Consider the following 19407-nt stretch of genomic DNA (forward strand, 5'->3'; position numbering starts at 1 on the left):
TAATGCTGTAATATTTGACACACAGAAGTCATAAATAGGGCTTCCCTGGTGACGCAGTCGTTGGGACTCTGCCTGCAGATGCAGGGGACACGGGTTTGCGCCTCGGTCCGGGAAGGTCCCCCATGCCACGGAGCGGCTGGGCCCGTGAGCCATGGCCGCTGAGCCTGCGCGTCCGGAGCCTGTGCTCCGCAACGGGAGAGGCCACAACAGTGAGAGGCCCGCGTACCGCAAAAAAAAAAAAAAAAAAAAATTAAGAGCTTTTGTTTGTCAAGATACATCACAAAGATGGGACTTCCCTGGTGGTCCCAATGCAGGAGGCCTGGGTTCGATCCCTATCAGGGAACTGGATCCTACATGCCGCAACTAAAGACCCCATATGCCATAACTAAGACCCAGTGCAGCTAAATAAATAAATATTAAAAAGAAACATCACGAAGAAGTAAAAAAATAAATGACAAACTGAAGATACTTGCCACTAATGTGAATGACAAAAGATTAATATTCAGAATATTTTACATTGCTATATATAGATATATTTTTTTTAATTTAAAAAAATATTTATTTATTTATTTTTAGCTGCATTGTGTCTTTGTTGCTGCGCCTGGGCTTTCTCTAGTTGCAGCGAGCGGGGGCTACTCTTCACTGCGGTGTGCGGGCTTCTCACTGCAGCGGCCTCTCTTGTTGCGGAGCACGGGCTCTAGGCACACAGGCTTCAGTAGTTGTGGTACGTGGGCTCAGCAGTTGTGGCTCGCGGGCTTAGCTGCTCCATGGCATGTGGGATCTTCCCGGGCCAGGGCTCGAACCCGTGTCCCCTGCATTGGCAGGTAGATTCTTAAACACTGCATCACCAGGGAAGTCCCACAATGATATATTTTTATGTTCACATTTATATTTTATAAATTTCCCATGAGTCAGTAAGAGAAAACCGACACACTGGAGAAATGTCTCCACATTCACTTAAAAATAAAACAACAAAACCCCAGCTATTTTTCAGAAGAGAAGGCACAAGGGGTTTAAACATTAGGGAAGACGTTCTGCTTCATTTAAATCAGAGAAAAGCAAATTAAAAAATGCAAGGTAGCTTTCAATCCTTAAAATGATCAAAAAGATAACAGAGGGCGCCGTCACGATGAACGTGTGGGCACAGCCTCTGGGAGTCGCCTGGAGGTTCCGACTACAGCGACCTGCCACACACTCCGCGCCTGTGGCCGTCGCTCTCCAAGGGCTCTAAAGCCCTGGTCCCCTCGGGGGCGGCAGAGCCCGCGGCACAGACTGTCCCCAAGACGCCAGCCTGCCCTCCCGAAGCCCTTCTGCAGGGGCGAGGCCAGGAGGACCACTGAGCCGCACACCTGAGCTCGCCCCTCAGCCACCACGGCTCCTGGGGGCCACTCTGTCCAGGGCACGGCCCCGCTGGCCGACTGCGCCAGGCCTGGTGGTGACTGTGGAGGAGCTGGCGTGGGGCTGCGGGTCCTCTCCTCCTTGGCCAGCAACATGTCGGACTCTTCCGTCTGGCTTGTCCACAGCAGCCCCACATGCTGGTGCGGCCCAGGGGCCGTTGGCCCTCACACTCTACCTGGGTCCCGCCCACTCATTTCTGCCCTCCCGCGGGGGCCAGGTCCTCTCTCAGGAGCCAGCAACACCTCCACTGGGGGGCCCATCAACGTCCCCGGTGACTCACCAGCTTCCTTTCCACCCCCCAAACCAAAGCTGCCCCCTTTTCCAGCTTGGAAGCCCCCTCCCCCTCCCCCTCTGCCCACCACTGGCCCCGCTGCAGGCCTCTCGAGTGCGCCTGCTCTTGGCCACTGTCCGTGGGGGCCCTGCCTCAACCACTTCATCATTCATTCCAATACTGGCACCCAAATGCAGTGGGATATCCTAGAACAGAGAACAGAAATTTGGGGGAAACCGGGTAAAATCCGAACAAAGCCTCAGGTTAAGCTGGTGGTAACGCACCAGCGCTGACTTCTTAGTTCTGACAGACAGTGACAGCTATGTAAGACGCTAGGGGCTTCCTGGTGACGCCGTGGTTAAGAATCCGCCTGCCAATGCAGGGGACACGGGTTCGAGCCCTGGTCCAGGAAGATCCCACACGCCGCGGAGCAACTAAGCCCGTGCGCCACAACTACTGAGCCTGCGCTCTAAAGCCCGCGAGCCACAACTACTGAAGCCCGCACGCCTAGAGCCCGTGCTCCGCAACAAGAGAAGCCACGGCAATGAGAAGCCTGTGCACCGCAACTAAGAGGAGGCCCCGCTCGCCACAACTAGAGAAAGCCCACGTGCAGCAACAGAGACCCAGCGCAGCCAAAAATAAATAAATAAATATTTTAACTAACTAACTAACTAACTAAATAAATAAATGGCACTTACCAAAATGATATTAAAAAAAAGACAAGATACTAGCAGTGCAGGAGCCTGGGTGAAGGGTGCGCGGACCCTTCTCTGCACTATCTGCAACTTTTCGGTAAGTCTACACGATCACAAAGAAGATGCTTATCACACGATAAATGACGAGCACTCTGTGCCGGGGCCCACGCAGAGAACAAGTCGCCCCCTCCCAGTCAAGGTGCCCGCTGGACTCCTTCTGAGGGCATCAGAGGCCACTGCGAGACCCGGGCCCTGCAGCAACAGAAGCTGATCCCAAGGGTGAGACCTGTTGTCTGAAAAGGACAATTAGATGGGCAAGCCTTGGGCGAGACAGCCCAGAGAAAAGGCGAGAAAATGCCAACTAAATACAGATGGAAAAGGTTAAGAGCTCAAGATGCAATGGGGAATGTTATACACACAAAGGCACACCAATACATTGAAAACCTCGATAAAACAGATCAATTTCTGGGGGAAAATAAGTCAAAACTGGCAAAATAAAGAAATAGAAGGGACTGCCACTTCCTGGAAGACGAAGGAGACATATTTGTCCCTACTCCTCCACTAAGCACCACCAAAACCCTGACAACCGCAGGAAGACCATAAAAGGTGGAGAGGAGGCAGGCCACCAGGGACCTGGGGACCCAAGAAGTGACGCGGTGGTGGCTCTTGGGACTTCCTGTTGCCTCGTCATCCTGACCCGGAGCAGAAGTTGTTGACAACTCGGAAGTGTCAGTGGGTGCGGATAAGGGGTGGCTCCCTCGCACCCGGGCCAGCAAAGGCTGAGTGGCGAGCCTTGACCCTGGCATCCCTCCCTGCCCTGCTAGGATGGTGCCGGAGGAGGCTGAGTGGGAAGCGAGTACTGCCATCCGCCTAGGACCACCAGGGAGACCCCTCCGCAGGGGTCAGTGAAGGCCGAGTGGGGGAACCAGGATTTCTACCTGCACGCCCCCTGCCCACCTCCTGGAGTGGACTCAGGGGAAACCTGCTGAAACAGAAGGTTTAAATAAGATCCAGACTCTCATAACAGCCCCAAACATCCAGGTTTCAATAGGAAATGACTCATCACACCAAGAGCAGCTGGCAGGGAACCACGTACACGGAGGAATAGCTGTAAAGTTGTATGTGGATTTTCAACTGCGCCGGGGGGTGGAGGGTGTTGGTGCCCCTGACTGCCCCCCGCCGTGCTGTTCAAGGGTCAACTGTATAGTGCAGAGACTGAATCAGTAATCAAAAGCCTCCCCACAAGGAAAAGCCCAAGACCAGATGGTTTCAACAGGTGAACTCTACTAAACATGTATAGAAGAACTGATACCTATTCTTCTTAGATTCTTCCAAAAAACTGAAGAGGCAAGAATACTTCCTAACTTACAACAGTCAAAACAATCTATGAGGCTAGTCTTACCTTGATTCCAAGACCAGACAAAGACACTACAAGAAAAGGAAACTACAGATCAATATTACTTATGAATACAGATGTGAATCCTCAACAAAATACTATAAAACTGAACTAGTGGCATATTAGAAGGATTATACCTCGTGATCCAGTGGGATTCAGTCTCGGAATGCAAAGATGGTCCAACATCCAAAAAGCAATCCATATAATCGTGACTGATCAACGTGATCCATGTGTTCACTGCCCAGCTTAATAGAATGAAGGGAAAAACCCCACACGATCATCTCAATTGACACAAAAAAGATTTGACAGGACTCAACACATTTTCACAATAAAAACACCAAATAAACTAGGACTGGAAGAGAATAACCTCAACATAATAAAGGCCACGTACGACAAGCCCTTAGCTAACAGCATACTCAACAGTGAAAGACTGAAAGCTAGGATAGCCCCGTTGTTCACTTTTATTCAACGTAGTACTAGAAGCTCTAGCCGGAGCAATTCGGCAAAAAAAAGGAAGGAAGAAAAGAAGGGAGGGGGGGGGGGGGGGGGGGGGAGGGAGAGAGAAAAGACTAAAAGGCATCCAAATCAAAAAGGAAGAAAATTATCTCTGTTAGCAGATGACATGATCTTGTATGTAGAAAACCCTAAAGAATCCACAAAAAAATTGTTAGAGTTAATAAGTGAATTCAGCAAAATTTTAGGATATAAAATGAACACACAAAAATCAACTGCAGGGGCTTCCCTGGTGGCGCAGTGGTTGAGAGTCCGCCTGCCGATGCAGGGGACACGGGTTCGTGCCCCGGTCCAGGTGGATCCCACGTGCAGTGGAGCAGCTGGGCCCGTGACCCATGGCCGCTGGGCCTGCGTGTCCGGAGCCTGTGCTCTGCGGCGGGAGGGGCCACAGCAGTGAGGGGCTCGCGTACGGCAAAAAAAAAAAAAAAAAAAAATCAACTGCATTACTATACATTTATAATGAATGATCTAAAAAGGAAATTAAAAAACAATCCCATTTAAATAACATCAAAAAGTATAAAACACTCAGGATTTATTTAGTTATGGATGGCTGCACTGGGTCTTCGTTGCTGCGCGCGGGCTTTCTCTAGTTGCAGCGAGTGGGGGCTACTCTTCATTGCGGTGCGGGGGTTTCTCCCCGCGGTGGCAGAGAGCGGGCTCTAGGCGCTCGGGCTTCAGTAGTTGTGGCACGTGGGCTCAGTAGTTGTGGCTCGTGGGCTCTAGAGCGCAGGCTCAGTACTTGTGGATCACGGGCTTAGTTGCTCTGCGGCATGTGGGATATTCCCGGACCAGGGCTCGAACCCGTGTCCCCTGCATTGGCAGGCGGATTCCTAATCACTGTGCCACCAGGGAAGCCCAACACTCAGGAGTAAGTAAATTTAACCAAGGAGGCAAAAGACTTATACACTGCAAACTAAAAATACTGCTGAAAGAAATTAATGAAGGTCTAAATAAATGAAAACACATCATGCATTCATGTACTGGAAGACCTAGTATTGTTAAGATGACAATACTACCGAAAGTGATATACAGAGCTAATGCAATCCCTATTAAAATCCAAAAGGCCTGGTAAAAAAAAAAAAAAACAGAAATAGAAAAACCCATCCAAAAATTTACATGGAATCTCAAGGAACCCCAAATAGCCAAAACAACCTTGGCAAAGAAGAACAAAGTTTGAAGGATGCATATTTCCTGATTTCAAAACTTATTATAAAGCTATAGTAATCAAAACACAAACATACAGACCTATGTAATAGAAAAGAGAAGCCAGAAATAAACCATCCCAAGTATGGTCAATAAATTTTCAACAATGGTGTCAAGATCATTCAATGGGGAAAGGACAGTCTTTTCAACAAGCAGTGCTGGGACTTCCCTGGTGGCACAGTGGATAAGACTCTGTGCTCCCAATGCAGGGGGCCTGGGTTCGATCCCTGGTCAGGGAACTAGATCCCACATGCATGCCGCAACTAAGAGTTCACATGCCACAACTAAGGAGCCCGCACACCACAACTAAGGAGCCCTGGTGCCGCAACTAAGGAGCTCGGCTGCTGCAACTAAGATCCGGTGCAACCAAATAAATAAATATTTTTTAAAAAGTGGTGCTGGGAAAACTGGATATCCATTTGCAAAAGAATGAAGTTGGGTCCTTATTTAATACCATATGCAAAAATTAACTCAAAATGGACCACAGACCTAAACTTTAGAGCTAAAACTATAAAACTCTTATGAGGAAACACAAGGGAAAAGCTTCATGACATTGGACTTGACAAAAATAAGTTAGATATCACACTAAAAACACAGGCAATAGAAAAACAAATAAATAAATTGCACTTAAACAAAATGAAAAACTTCTGTGCATCAAAGTACACTACCAAGAGAGTGAAAAGACAACGCACAGAAGAGAAATATGCAAATCATATCTCCAATAAGGGGTTAGTATTCAGAATATATAAAGAACTCCTATAACTCAACAACAACAAAAAACTCCCAAACAACCCAATTCAAACATGGGCAGAAGGGACTTCCCTGGTGGTCCAGTGGTTAAGACTCCATGCTTCCAATGCAGGGGGCACGGGCTTGATCCCTGGTCGGGGAACTAAGATCCCACGTGCCACGGGGCACAGCCAAAAAAAAGGAAAAAAGGCAAGGACTTGAAGAGAAATTTCTCCAAAGAAGATAGACCAGTGACCAAGAAGCATGTGAAAATATGTCCAACATCATTAATTTCTAAGGCACTGTGAACTGAAACCACAGGCAGATGCCACACGCTGGATGGCTATTAACCAATGAGGAAGGTAAGTCACGGGTGAGGATGTGGAGGAAGCGAAACCCTCGGGCGCTGCTGGTGGGGACGCGAACAGTGCAGTCATTACGGAAAAGTCCAGTGGTCCCTCAAAGAGCTAAATACAGGATTATCGTATAATCGGCAATTCCACTCCTGGTGCCTCTCTACCCAAAGGAAGTGACAGGAGTAACCTGAAGAGCCACTCGTACGTTGATGGTCACAGCATGCAAAAGGTACAACCCCCGTGTCCATCCCCAGAGGAGGGGACAGACGAGTGTGGTCTGGACGCACGATGGGCCGTCGCTCAGCCACAAAAGGGGTGAACCCTGAACGCATGGTGCTCAGCGGGAGAAACCTGACATGAATGGACAAATACTGTAAGATTCCACTTATGTTAAATATCTAGAAGAGGCAGATTCATGGAGACGAAATGTAGATCTGTGGTTGCCAGGAGTTGGAGAGAGAGGGGGAACAGGAAGTCATTGCCGACTCTTTATAGAGATTCTGTTTGGGGTGATGGAAAAGTTTTGGAAATAGACAGTGGTGGTGTTGTACAGTATTATAAATGTAATTAATGCCACTAAACTGTATGCTCAACAAGGGCAAATTTTATGTTATATTTAGTTTACTACAGTTACAAAATTAAAAATGTAATACACCAAAGACCACTGTCCTGTGCACTTAAACGGGTGACAGGGCTGGCAGGCGCTGGCAAGGAGGTGACAAAATGAGACCCTCACTCATTCCTGGTGGGAGCTGGACCGGTGCAGGCGGCTATCCCTGCAGGCTGTGTCCACACTGAGACCCGCAGACGCTCACAGCAGGCTCACTCCAACAGCCCCACTGGCCACAACCCAAGTGCCCATCCCCCGACGAGCGGAGAAACAGAAAGCGGTCTCTGCACACAGTGGAGGGCCGCTCGTGTGCTGCTCGAGACCACAGCCCGACGATCCTCAGAAACACGTTCACGACAGAAGCCAGACACCGAAGTCTGCATGGTAGGACTCCCTCGCGTGCGCTGCCCACAAAAGACTGGTTCACGCAGACGGAGGTACGTTAGTGTGTCCTGGGGGTGGGGGGGGCAGCAGAGACAGGACCGACCACAGAAAGGGTCGAGGGAATGTCCTGGGGTGACGGAAACGCTCCAGCACCGGGGGGTGGTGATGGCTGCACAACTTCGTAAACTTACTAAAACCTACTGAATCGCACACCTGCCCAACAGATGAACGGGGCGATGTGTAAACCGCACCTCAATAGAGATGGCTTTAAAAAGTGGCCCCACAAATCGGAGAGGAAAGAACGGACAGCTTAGCACGTATCTGCGGGGAAAGGCTCACTATGTGGAAGAAGCGAAGCGAGGTCGCACCTCACACCACAGGCTGGGTAACAGGGACACCGGAGCCTCCCTGACACCCCAGGGCCTGCTCAAAGGGCTGTGAAGCACTGCACTAATGTATGTACGTATTTACTTACTTACTTATTTATTTATTTATGGCTGCATTGGGTCTTTGTTGCTCCGAGTGGGCTTTCTCTAGTTGCAGTGAGCGGGGGCTACCCCTCGTTGCGGTGCGCGTGCTTCCCACTGCGGTGGCCTCCCTTACTGCGGAGCACAGGCCCTAGGTGCGCGGACTTCAGTAGTTGCGGCACGGGGGCTCAGTAGTTGTGGCTCGCAGGCTCTAGAGCGCAGGCTCAGTAGTTGTGGCACACGGGCTTAGTTGCTCTGTGGCAGGTGGGATCTTCCCGGACCAGGGTTTGAACCCGTGCCCCCTGCATTGGCAGGCAGACTCTCAACCACTGCGCCACCAGGGAAGCCCCCTGCACTAACGTCTTAATCTTCACAAGCTTCCTACGTGGTAAGTACTACCGTTATCCCAATTTTACAGAAAGGAAACCGAGGCCCAGAGGGTGAACAACTTGTGCAGGGCCACGGCCGCGAGTGGACTGGGGTCTGAGCCCCAACCGGAGCCTCACCTCCACCCCGCCTCACTGCAGCTCGTAAAGCCAAACTGGAGAAGGTACAGGAGGGGCGCGTGGCCTTGAGTGGGGGCAGATCCTGGAACCAGACCCACATGGAGAAAAATGGAAGGACGCTCCCATAAAAACAGGAAGGATTTCAGCCTGAGAAAGGGTACCCGGGGCAAGTTATCAGGCGGTGACAAGGAGACGCTGTCTGTGACTCCAAAGACTGATATGCCAGGACAAAGAGCCTCCAAAGGGCAGGAGGAAGCAGGGGACAGGGGCGGAGGGGCCTCTCCAGCAGGCAGAGCGCCCCTGGAAGCCCGGACCCTGACACACGCACAGGCAGGGTGAGAAGGAGGTCGAGGAGAGTATGTGAGGGAGCACAAGGGCCGGGACGCAGCTGGGCGGGGGCTGTCGGTACAGAGGTGGCCGCGAATGAGACTGCACGTGAGCTGCAGCAGGAGGCGCGGGAGACGTGCGACACCCCAGCTGCAGTGAGCACCCTGACCACAAGCTGTGAACACAAGGAAGAGGAGCCAGGGTGCCGGGAGGGATGGCCGTTCCAGGGCGGGGTGCGTGTCCTGCAGCGCCAGAAGGCACCCTGGGGACCACGTGAGCAACTGGACAGCGACAGTGAGGTCCCGGTGGGAGTCGCGGAGTCTGCACTGCTACCCGCTCCCGGTGGGTGCAGGCAGGGAAGGGGCACTCTCCCTCTGAGGGCAGCGCTGGTGACGGTGCTCCGAGTGCGGTGGACAGAGCAGCAGGGCTGTTAGCGCCGCGCCTCACAGTGGCGTCCCCCACGGCACGCGCATTAACAGCTGCTCCACGGACCCGACAGCAAGGGACCAAGGCGACCCCACCGCCAGCGCCAGGAGTGACGGGACTCGGGGCTGCGCAGAAAGCTCTGTGGCGGTGACCCTGTGACATGTGGCCATTGGACCACCCGAAGTGACAGGCGTCCTACAGGAGGACGCCGTGTCCCCAAGTGTCCTGAGTCCGGAGGGACAAAGTGAGGAGACACGAGGGGCTGACCTCTGAGCCTCAGGCCCAGGAGCAGCACCCGGCACCCGGAAGGGGAAGGGGCAGAGACCTACTCCGGACCTAAATTATTCACAAGAAAAGGGAACGCGCCTCTTTAACAAGCCAGCGCTTTATGAAGCAAGGTTAACAATTCCACTGGATTCGGTGGAATATTATCAACTCTCTGGGGCCCACCTGAGGACTTCCACTTCAGGAGCAAGGTGACGACTCAGCACTTTTTATATTATTTAGAATAAAATTAACCCTCGCCGGCCCAGGCTGCTGCTGCTGCTTCTGCTCCCACGGATCCGGCCTGCTCAGCGCTTTTCCCACCTATAATTACAAGCTGCTATCCATCACGGGGCAGCCTCGCAGCCCGAAAGGGACGCAGTAAGCACTTCCACTAATAGAGGCAGACCTTAAAGACCGCTTTGGTATTTTCATTTAAATGGAATCTCTAACAATAATCATCCCCAGCCTCTGGGGGTCCTGCCCCACCCCCCACCTGGGCTGCTCTGGAGCTGCCTGCTGGGCCCCGCCTCCAGGAAGGGCCGCCCTCAGGGTCACCACTGGCTCTGCTTGGGGCCCAGGGTCTGCGGAGCCGGCCCAGCCCTTAGGCTTGGGGCAGGAGGAAGAGGATTCGGGGAAGGGCTCCACCGACTGCAGAGAGCCGGGCACAGGAAGGGAGGGGTGCGGTGCGCAACGCGGGGGCCGGGGCCGGGGAGCTGGCCCCGCACTGACACGCGATCCCCATGCCCAGGGCCCAGGCCTGGTCCCCCACGGCAGACCACGGGTCCCCGAGGCAGGGCGGTCACTCACAAGTGTGTGGGGAAAGGGTGGCAGCGGGCCTTGCTGCAGCCCCTAGGCCGGTGAGGAGGCTCCCTCTCGGGGCACCGGGACCGAGGAGGCCTCTCCAGGGTCCCCCACGGCCCGTGCAGCCTCCCCCCAGCCCCGCAGGCCCGTGGGGGCGGGCCCTCCCAGAAGGAGCTGCGGCGCCGAGGGCTGCTCAGCTGCTGGGGGCTTTCCCACAACGGCAGCCCCGGTGCTGTGCTGGGCTGAGCCCACAAGTGAGCGTGACGGGCGAGGACACACCCGCGAGCCCCTCCTACCACCCACGCCCCTCACCTTCGCACCCAGTGGGCAGTAGCCTTTGAGGAAGTCGGTGCAGACCTCCGCCTTGCGGGACACGTAGACGTGACTATAGGGACAGTTGCTGTTGCTGCAGATCCCTTTCAGGAAGTAGGAGCACACAGGCATCTGGGGGGGTGGAAAGGCAGTGAGGCTGAGGGCAGGCCACTTCCCCCGAGCCCCCCTCCTCACCCCACTTCACAGGCAGGAACGCCAGGATCCCAGGGCCCCACCCAGGGCTCCACCGCCAGGCATGAGCCACACACTGACTGTGGAAATAAACACAGCGCTGGCCAGCAGGAGGGGCCGCCCACCCTGAAGTCAGACCCTCAGCCTCCCCAGAAGGTGTGGTCGCCCGGGCAGAGCTCGTCTGCCCTCACACGGTCCAGATGAGGATACTGAGACGGGGGACCCAGCCCAGCAGGCTGGCTCAGGCCCAGATGTGCTGTCACGTGAGTCCATCACCTGCCCCGAGCCTGCCTGGTTTCCAGGGTGTAGGGCTGGGGTGGCATGGGCCAGGAGGAGGTTGGTCTAGAAGAGCAGGGCTAGGGGGTAGGAGGGAGGCGGTGCATGGGGGCTCTAGGTGGGGTGTCAGCCCATAGGGCCTGAAATCCAGCAGAGTTTCCAGCTGCCTGATGCGTGGACACCTGGCAGCATCCGTGAACTGGAGACCTGACTTGGCCTGGTGAAGCCTGGCCACGGGGCTCTGCTGAGCACTGAACGCAGGCGGGCACTGTGGAGGACTGGTGCAGGGGGCAGGCTCCCAGCACCCTGGCCCGTCGGCAGGTGGGTCCAGGGGAGACCTGGTGGGGGACACAGGGTGGGCAGCCCCCCTTCTCCCCCCGTGGGGGGACTGAGGCCTGAGGGCCAGCAGACAGCGGGAGGGGAGGGTGTGTGCCTCTGAAGTCGCCCAGGCTGACTCCTCGGTTGGGGCCCCTGGGGTGAGCCCTGCCCCTCCAGCAGGCCAGCCTCCTGGCGGGATGGAACCTTGCCAGGAGCTCACACGGCTGTCACCCTGTAGGTCTCACACCTTCCACAGGCCTGATACCTCTCGGGGGCCTCCTCCCTCCGCTGTCAGACCTGCCTGCCCTGCCCACGTGGTCCCCGGGCACCCCCCGCTGCTGGCCTCTCCTGGCCGGACTCCTCACTGCACCCCACTGGACTCCCGCCTGCCTGCAGAGGACACACAGAAGCTTCAAAAAGCCACTTTTCTGGGGAGAGGTGTGGGGTCGGGGGCAGCTGAATACGACTACAGCTGAGGAGGGAAGGAGAGAAAGCAGAGAAACAAAGGGTGATTTAGCGAGGAGACTATTTTTAATTGTCTTTTAACTGCAGCGCAGAAGGGAGCGGGGAGCGGCGGCCTGCGGCCGGCAGTGCTGCAGCTGCAGACAATTCCCTTAATGTGCGTTTTGATACAGGACCCAAATTAGCGCTAATAAAAAGGGGTAATAAAGCCAACTCTTGCACCAAACGGTACTCCTCTAGCTGTCAGCATCAAGAGGAAACTGCGTTCTCATTTCAATTAACCTTGTTTGCACCCAGCACGTCCACACAAATAACAATAACATTAATTCAGGGCGCTGGTGCGGGGCTTCTGCGTTAGACAGCTCAGAGCCTGCACCAGCTTTGGAGCCGGAGCTAATGAACCCGAAACTCGACGTGAATTTCCAAATTGCTCACAGCAGAGTTTCGAAGCTCTACTAGGAAGAAAAATGCTGATTCTTTTCAAGTTCCTCAAGGGGAAAAGCTGCAGCAGCAGCAGCGCCTCCGCCGGATCCCGCCTCCTCTGACCCGCTGCAGCCCCCGCTCCGCGCGGTGGGCGGCCCTCCGGCCAGCACTGACCCCTGACCTCAGAGCTCCCCGCACTGTGCGCCCCCCTCCGCCACGGCCCGGCCCTACACCTAGGGGCCACCGGGCACGTGGCGGGACGGAGGGGCAGAGCCTCCAGGTCCCACCCCCGGCCCCACGGGCGCAGGGGACAGGGGAAAACTCACCTTCTCCTTGGAGACGTGGTGCGAGAAGGGGCAGGTCCCGTCCGTCTTCTTGCACGTGCCCCGAACAAACCTAAGCAAACAGGGAGGGTCTGAGGGGCGAGGAGCCCGGGGAAGCCCCCACCCCACCCGCAGGGAGGCCCCAGTGGGCGCACCTGGTGCACACGGCCACCTTCTCGGGGTCGTGGATGTAGGGGCAGTGCTCGCCGCGGTTGCACCTGCCGAAGCGGTTGTAGTACATGCAGTACTCCTCCTTCCTCCGCCGCCGCCTCTGCCGCGCCTGCCGCACGATGGCCAGGCTGCGCTGCACAGCCCGGCTGGGGAGGGGGCAGACGTCCGTGAGCCCCGGGAGGACGGGGAGCACCCCCGCCCCCAACCCCAAGGGACGTACCTGGCCAGGGAGCGGCTGCAGCTGCTGGCAGGGTCCAAGCGGCCTGTGGTGGAGAGAGGCCGGGTCACTCCAGGCCCACCGCCCCGGCTCTGCCCTCTCCCTGCTCACCTGCCTGGCACCGGCCCCCTGGGATGCCCCACCCTCAGCTCAGGCACTGCCACCCCTCCAGAAAACCGCTTGCCCTCCTGGGCCCCTGCCAGGCCCCCTCCCAGCCCTGTGCAGGGGAGAGGCCGAGGCGAGACAGCAGAAGCAGACGGGGACGAAGGCTCAGGGACCAGGTCTGGTGGCACAGCTCCTCGAGGCCACCCTGGTTGCCGGCCAGTGGTCTTTGTTTTTTAATTAATTAATTAATTAATTAATTTTTGGCTGCGTTGGGTCTTCATTGCTATGCATGGGCTTTCTCTAGTTGCGGCGAGCGGGGGCTACTCTTCGTAGCGGTGCGCGGGCTTCTCACTGCGGTGGCTTCTCTTGTTGCGGAGCATGACCTCTAGGCACGCGGGCTTCAGTAGTTGCGGCACGCGGGCTCAGTAGCTGTGGCTCACGGGCTCTAGAGCGCAGGCTCAGCAGTTGTGGTGCACGGGCTTAGCTGCTCCGCGGCATGTGGGATCTTCCCGGACCAGGGTTCGAACCCGTGTCCCCTGCGTTGGCAGGAGGATTCTTAACCTCTGCAACACCCGGGAAGTCCTGGGCCCGTAGTCTTGCCTCAAGGCAAGTGGTCCCAGGAACAGTGGGTGGTGGGGCTTCCCCGCCACCTCCCTCTGCCTGGAGGAGAACCCAGGGACGCGTGACCTGAGTGGGGTCTGGGAATGCCACCTGGTTCTGCAGTAGCTAAGAATAGCTTATTTAAAGCGTCGTAAGATAAAAACAAAAAAGATGTGTATGGCCACAAATCCTGAAGTCCTCACTCCCAGGCCCTGAGGAAGCCATGTGCCGACGGCGGCCTGTGTCGTGTGGCTGGAGGCCCTGGCGGGTACCCGCTCCGCACAGTTTCGGAGGCACCGTGTAAGACACTCCTCAAAACCCCAAGGGCACAGACCAAGCAAGGCCTTTCTGAGGTCACCGATTGTGGCCTGAAGGGGAGTTGCTCACAGAGTGGTCAGTGGCGACAGGAAGGGAACAGGTGGACGCGCAGCCAGGGCAGCTGGGGTTTGGGTGGGGCTGGGCCCTGGGGGCAGGGGATGTGGGGCAGGCGGGTGGCACTGTCTTCTGCAGTGTGAGCTCACCCTACAGAAGGGGCATCCGGGCTAATACACGGCTCCCGCCTGCCTTTTTGATACCAGGTCACTCCCCAGGACCAAGGCGGGCCGGGCAGGGTGAGAGCTGCTCAGGATGGCCACAGTTCCTCAACACACACATGACCCTTCCCAGACCAGATCCGGTTTCCCACAGGCAGCTGCTGAAATGGATCCGGCAGCAGGAGGCACGAGTGACATCACTCAGAAATTCTAGGGACCTGAGGCGATGACAAAGCATCCCAGGTTTAAAAAGGGACGCCCCCAAGCTGCCTGGCCCTGAGCCCCCCCCCCCACCGGAGCCGGAGCCGCGTGGGAGGCCTGGGCAGGCGGCCCTCCTGTCACCTGTAGGGCCCTCTCCCTGGCTCGCCCCAGGGCGTCCTTTCCCAGGGCCCGCTCAGCTTGGTCTCCCGAGCTCCACACCCAGTCACACCAGTGTTCTGACACTTCACTCGGCCTGTCCAAACCCAAACCCCTTTGCGCCCCACAGGCCGGACCCTGAGACGCCCTCCTCCGCAGCCCACCCTCTGCTAAGCCCTGCCGCTCCCTGGACGCTCTGTGAGCCCGTCCTGGGCCAGTGCCCTCTGGCCAGTGTCCGCCCTCCTCTGAGCCTCGGTCTCCTCAAGTTAAAAAAGGCGGCTCCAGGGCTGTGCCGCGAGACCCCCGCGGGAGGGAAGTGCTCTGCACGGCGGCCCAGGCGGCTGCGTTACTGTGTGTGAATGGGGGAAGGGAACGCGATGACACAGAAGGGAGAGAGGGGGCTCAGAGCGTGAGGGCTGGCGGGGAGGGGGTCTTAGGACGGCTCCAGGCCATACTGGAGTCTGGTTTCCAGGCCGGGGACACCCATCCTCGGGGTGGCAGTGGAGGCCAGTCCAGATGGCACGCAGTGGCCCTCCGCCTGCCAGCCTGAGGGTGACAGTGCAATCTGATCACTGTCGGTGAGCGCGGCTTCCGGGGCAGTCGCCCAGGCCGCCAGTGACGCCGTGGCGCCATCTGCTCCCGCCAGGGGCCACTGGCGTCATGCGCCTGCCTGTCAGACCCGCCCGCAGGCCTGGCCTCTGGTCGGGGCGGCAGGGCGGGGGGGGGCAGGGGGGGTGAGGGCAGGTTTACTCCTCTGTCCACTTCTGCTCTTACAAACACGCCAGTGCAGGGCCCCGCAGGAGTTTTACAAGCACAGGCGGCGCCTCTCCAAGTACTCTGCAGCGCTAAAACAGGCACATGAAGTAGCTGTTCGAAAAGCGGTGTGGAGGCGCTGAAACGTTCAGCGGAAAACCCTTGGCCACCGCAGAGCAGGAGGCACTGAGCCTTCTGGAGAGCTTGCACTTCCCAGGGGTCTTCCCAAAACAGACTCAGGCGGTGAGGCAGCCCCCGCCCAGGCAGCGACTCAGACCGCCCCCACCCCCACCCCGCCCCACACTACCTGCCCAGGGCACGTGGTGGCAGGTCAGCAGCAGGGAAACTGCCCACCACAGCCTCCGTCTGCCCTGGTCTGGGGCCTGGGGCTCAGAAGAAGCCTGGGAGCCAGGCCTGCAGCTCAGGCTGAGCAAGGCGGCTCTGGCAGGGGGACTCGCGGCTTCTGCTCCACCGCAGGGACCTGCTGGCTCTTGGGGCCGAGGCACAGGCCAGGCCCAGTGGAGCCCCATCAGAGCCCCCGCCTGGGAGGACCCTCGCCAGGTTCCAGGCCAAAGCATGTGGGGGGGTGGGTCCCAGGGTTGGGCCCTCTGGGTGGGCAGACCTTAGACCTGGGAGGAAGTGCTTGGCCCCGGGGTTCCAGGGAAGCAAGGTGTGCCTGCTAGAAGGCCCTGCCCCTGGGGCTCGGGAGCTGGGCAGGGCAAGGCTCTCCCCAACGAAGCCTGGGATGGATCAGGCACCCCAACCAGGGGCTGGTGTTGTCCCAGAGAGGCCGGCAGCCAGGAGGGGGGGGAGCCCCCGCCCCCTCCCAAGGAGGCCTGCACTTTCTCGCTGGAGTCAAAGTTCTGTCGACTCCGGAGGAGAAAATTTATTTCTTTAATTATCATTCACCTAAGTGGGCTGCTGGTCCACAGGCATTCCCACAGCTGGGAGCAATCCACCTTCCTTATAGCCAAGAATCGGCCACCCGTATGGGGGTTCAGGCAGCTGGTGCTGTGTTGGGCCGGCCTCATGCCCCCAGGACAGGCTGCCCTGTGGTCTGTGCTCCAAACCCCACCTCCCTGCCCCGACCCTGAGGCGGGAGGGCTGAGCCCCAGGGCTGCCCCTTGGCAGCCAGCAGGCTAGTCAGCAGGGTATGGGCAGCTGTGGCCTGCAGGGGCGGGTCAGCAGGGAGGAGCCCCCCCCACCCCTTCCTCACCTAATCGCCCAGAGGCTGGAGGGCTGGGGGGAGACGGGTGGGGAAGGCCAGGGCGCTACCCTGCAGCTGTCCTGTCCCTGCTGCTCTGAGCGGGGAGGTGGGATTCTGCGGAGCTCAGCACTTGGAGGGCAGCGGGCTCATCTCAGCGTGGCATCCTCCCCGGGGAGAAGTGTCGCAGCCCCCTCCCCGGCCAGCTGCCAGCTCAGGCGGCAGGGCCGTGCCCCACAGTCCCTAACGCCGGCCCCTCCCACCTGCTCTGACCACACCCCGGGGCAGCAGCCGGCTCAGACCCGGGGCCCAGCGCCCAGCAGGCAGCTCGAACGTGGGGCCCCGCGATGCCTGTGGGCAGGCTGAGTCCAAACCCGCTTCTTCCTCTCAGCCTCCAGGCGCCTCTCCTCCGCCTGGATGCAGGCGTGAGGGATGCGAGGGGACGCAAGGAGCCCAGGTGGCGGGTGCAGCCCCGTCCCACAGGCCCACCGGCCCATTTCGGATCAGGCTCACGTGCAGCCCAGGGTCCCGGCGAGGGCCAGGACAGCCCCAAACCACAACCTGTCCAGCCCAAGGGAGGACAGCAGGGAGCGGAGCGGGGGTCCTGCCTGCTGGGCCGGTCGTGAGGGTGGGGTGGGGGGGCTCGGGCATAGCTGGGGCCAGAGGTCGGGCCCACGGAGAGGCTTGGTCCCTCGGGCCGCCGGATGGCCACTCCGCCGAGCGGCCGCTGCAAGCCCTGTGCGTTTCTCTGGATGTCTGGGCACCCACGGCCCTGTCCAGCCCGCCAGCAGGCCTGGCTGCGGCAGCCCTGGGAGGGGCCTGGCTCAGGGGAAGCAGCAGGCTGGAAGCGGCCATGGACAGAGGAGGTCTGAGGTCCCTGCCCTCTGAGATGCCCACAGCTGCGTGTGGGCCCCACAGACTACGAGCACACGTGCTACAGGCCCGCTAGGCAATCCGGGTGGGACAGCATATCTACCCGCCTTGCCTCAGGGCATCCCCTGACCCAAGGCGGCAGCCCCTCGGGGCTGAGTCTCACCAAGGCCCCCGAGGAGGCCCAGCCAAGCCTCTGCACCTGCTCCTCCACCACCAAGCTCTCGAGGTCAAGGCAGAGGCCCTGAGAGGTCACACAGCCCAACCCCTCAAGGTAGGAAACAGGCAGAGTGCCTGTCCTGGGGAGCCCGGGGCACCTGGCCTGGAATTAGGCAGCCAGGCGCCCCAGGCCAACAGACAGAGGCCCTGGGAGAAGAGAGGGAGGGCTTCCAGGAGGGTCACCCACGCCCTGCCTCCTCCCTGGCCCGGGCCTCTTCTCCCTCCTGCCCCTTTGGGCGGGTCGGGCTGGGGCTGGGTAGCTGGGCCTGTGCAATCCCCATACCACCTGCAACCTCCCCTTGTTTTTCTCCCTTTTCGACAGCAGAGGAAAAGAGCAAAACTGGACTGAAACCAAACTATTCTTCTAGTTAATGTGCACAATAAGCAAATCCAAAGCATCTCCTTCTCTGCGGCCTGTTTCCCAGGCCGCGGAGGCGCACGTGGTGGTGGCGGCCTCCAGGCACAGCGGGGCGTTGCCAAAGCGATTAGGCACCGCAGCCCCAGGTGTTCACTCGCCCAGGCCGTGTTCACCATACCCGGCTCACCTCCTTTGTCCAGGAGCAAAACACAGAAAATCAGAGGCGGCTTAGCCAAGCAAGAGGCAGGGGCACCCAAGCCGTCCCTGGGGGGCCTCCCCATCGTGGCCGCTGCCAGCCTTGTGAGGGGCAATTGCTGAGGCTCTGCGAGCAGGAGTGAAGTGGCCCTGGGGCTGGGGCGCTGTCTGGGAAGCCCTCGCTTGGGCCGGGCCGGCTCCGGGAGAGCCCCAGGCCTGGGGCCTCAGACAGGTGGCCAGCCTGGAGCAACCGGCGCACGCACAGCCCTCACCCGCCAGGAGCCTCACCTGCGCGCAGGAGGGGCCTGCTGCCCCCGTCGCCGCCGGGCCGGCCGTAGGTCTTGGAGAGCTTGTTGGCCGACACCTGGTAGAGGACGCCTCCGATACAACGGTAGCCTTTGTTCCGCCACCCAGGGGAGCCGGGCTGGGCTTTCCCACCCGCTGCAGCAGTACGCAGGCCGCTCAGCACCAAGGACCTGCAAGCACAGGGAACGCCTGTCAGCCCAGCCCCAGGGCCCGCGGTCGCGGAAACCTGTCTCCCGCCCTCCACTGGCACAGGAGGGGGCACCCTCAACCCCACCAACCAGGCTGGGACTGAGCCTCCCCCTCCGACACGCACGCCTCTGCGACACGGCTTCGAGGGGGCCCCTTTGTGCCCTGGGCGCTTGCACTAAGGTGGCCCTGAGCGTCTACTCTAAGGCCTGTGGCCATCACCACTGCCCGGGAACACCTCCTGGGCGCTGCCCCAGTGGTGCCACCCTGGCTTTGGGAAGGTCGTGCTGTGGGGTCAGCAAGCTCCACTGCCCGCCCTCCCTGCCTCTCTTTCCATTGCACGGAGGGCCCTGCATGGAGACTGGGAGGGGACAGGCTCACAGACCCCGCTCCCGCCGGCAAGCTGTGGCAGGGGAAAGACTGAAGTCTCCTCGAGGTCAAAGGCTGGCAGAGGACTGAGCCGCCTGTCCTGGGGTTAGCGGACGCCCCGGCCAGCCCAAGGGCAGACGGGTCGGGATAAGTCCCCCGACAGACACACAGTGGGCAGCGGCCACACACACCCTGACTCAGGTCCCACAGATGGTGGGCCTGCAGCTGCCCTGGTGGACCTGCTCCCCCGAGCTGCCACGAGGGGTCCAAGGCCCTCCCGCTGCCCAGGGCCTCAGGGCTCCAGAAGGA

General features: G+C 58.6%; 1 protein-coding gene across 2 annotated transcripts in view; it reads right to left on the reverse strand.

The window, feature by feature from the left end:
- Positions 1-19407, reverse strand: part of ZC3H3 (zinc finger CCCH-type containing 3) — an 82725-nt gene that overhangs the window by 9763 nt on the left and 53555 nt on the right. For both annotated transcript variants that reach the window (XM_027132153.1, XM_027132152.1), the window contains exons 5-9: positions 18526-18713; positions 13047-13089; positions 12811-12972; positions 12659-12728; positions 10662-10793 (exon numbers count right to left, since the gene is read on the reverse strand). In XM_027132153.1, the coding sequence (XP_026987954.1) occupies positions 10662-10793; positions 12659-12728; positions 12811-12972; positions 13047-13089; positions 18526-18713 (595 nt within the window). The remainder of the gene's footprint in view (positions 1-10661; positions 10794-12658; positions 12729-12810; positions 12973-13046; positions 13090-18525; positions 18714-19407) is intronic.

The sequence above is a fragment of the Aethalodelphis obliquidens genome, unplaced genomic scaffold, assembly GCF_003676395.1.
Source record: "Aethalodelphis obliquidens isolate GAN/ISIS:26980383/991018 unplaced genomic scaffold, ASM367639v1 scaffold41, whole genome shotgun sequence".
Taxonomy (NCBI): domain Eukaryota; kingdom Metazoa; phylum Chordata; class Mammalia; order Artiodactyla; family Delphinidae; genus Aethalodelphis; species Aethalodelphis obliquidens.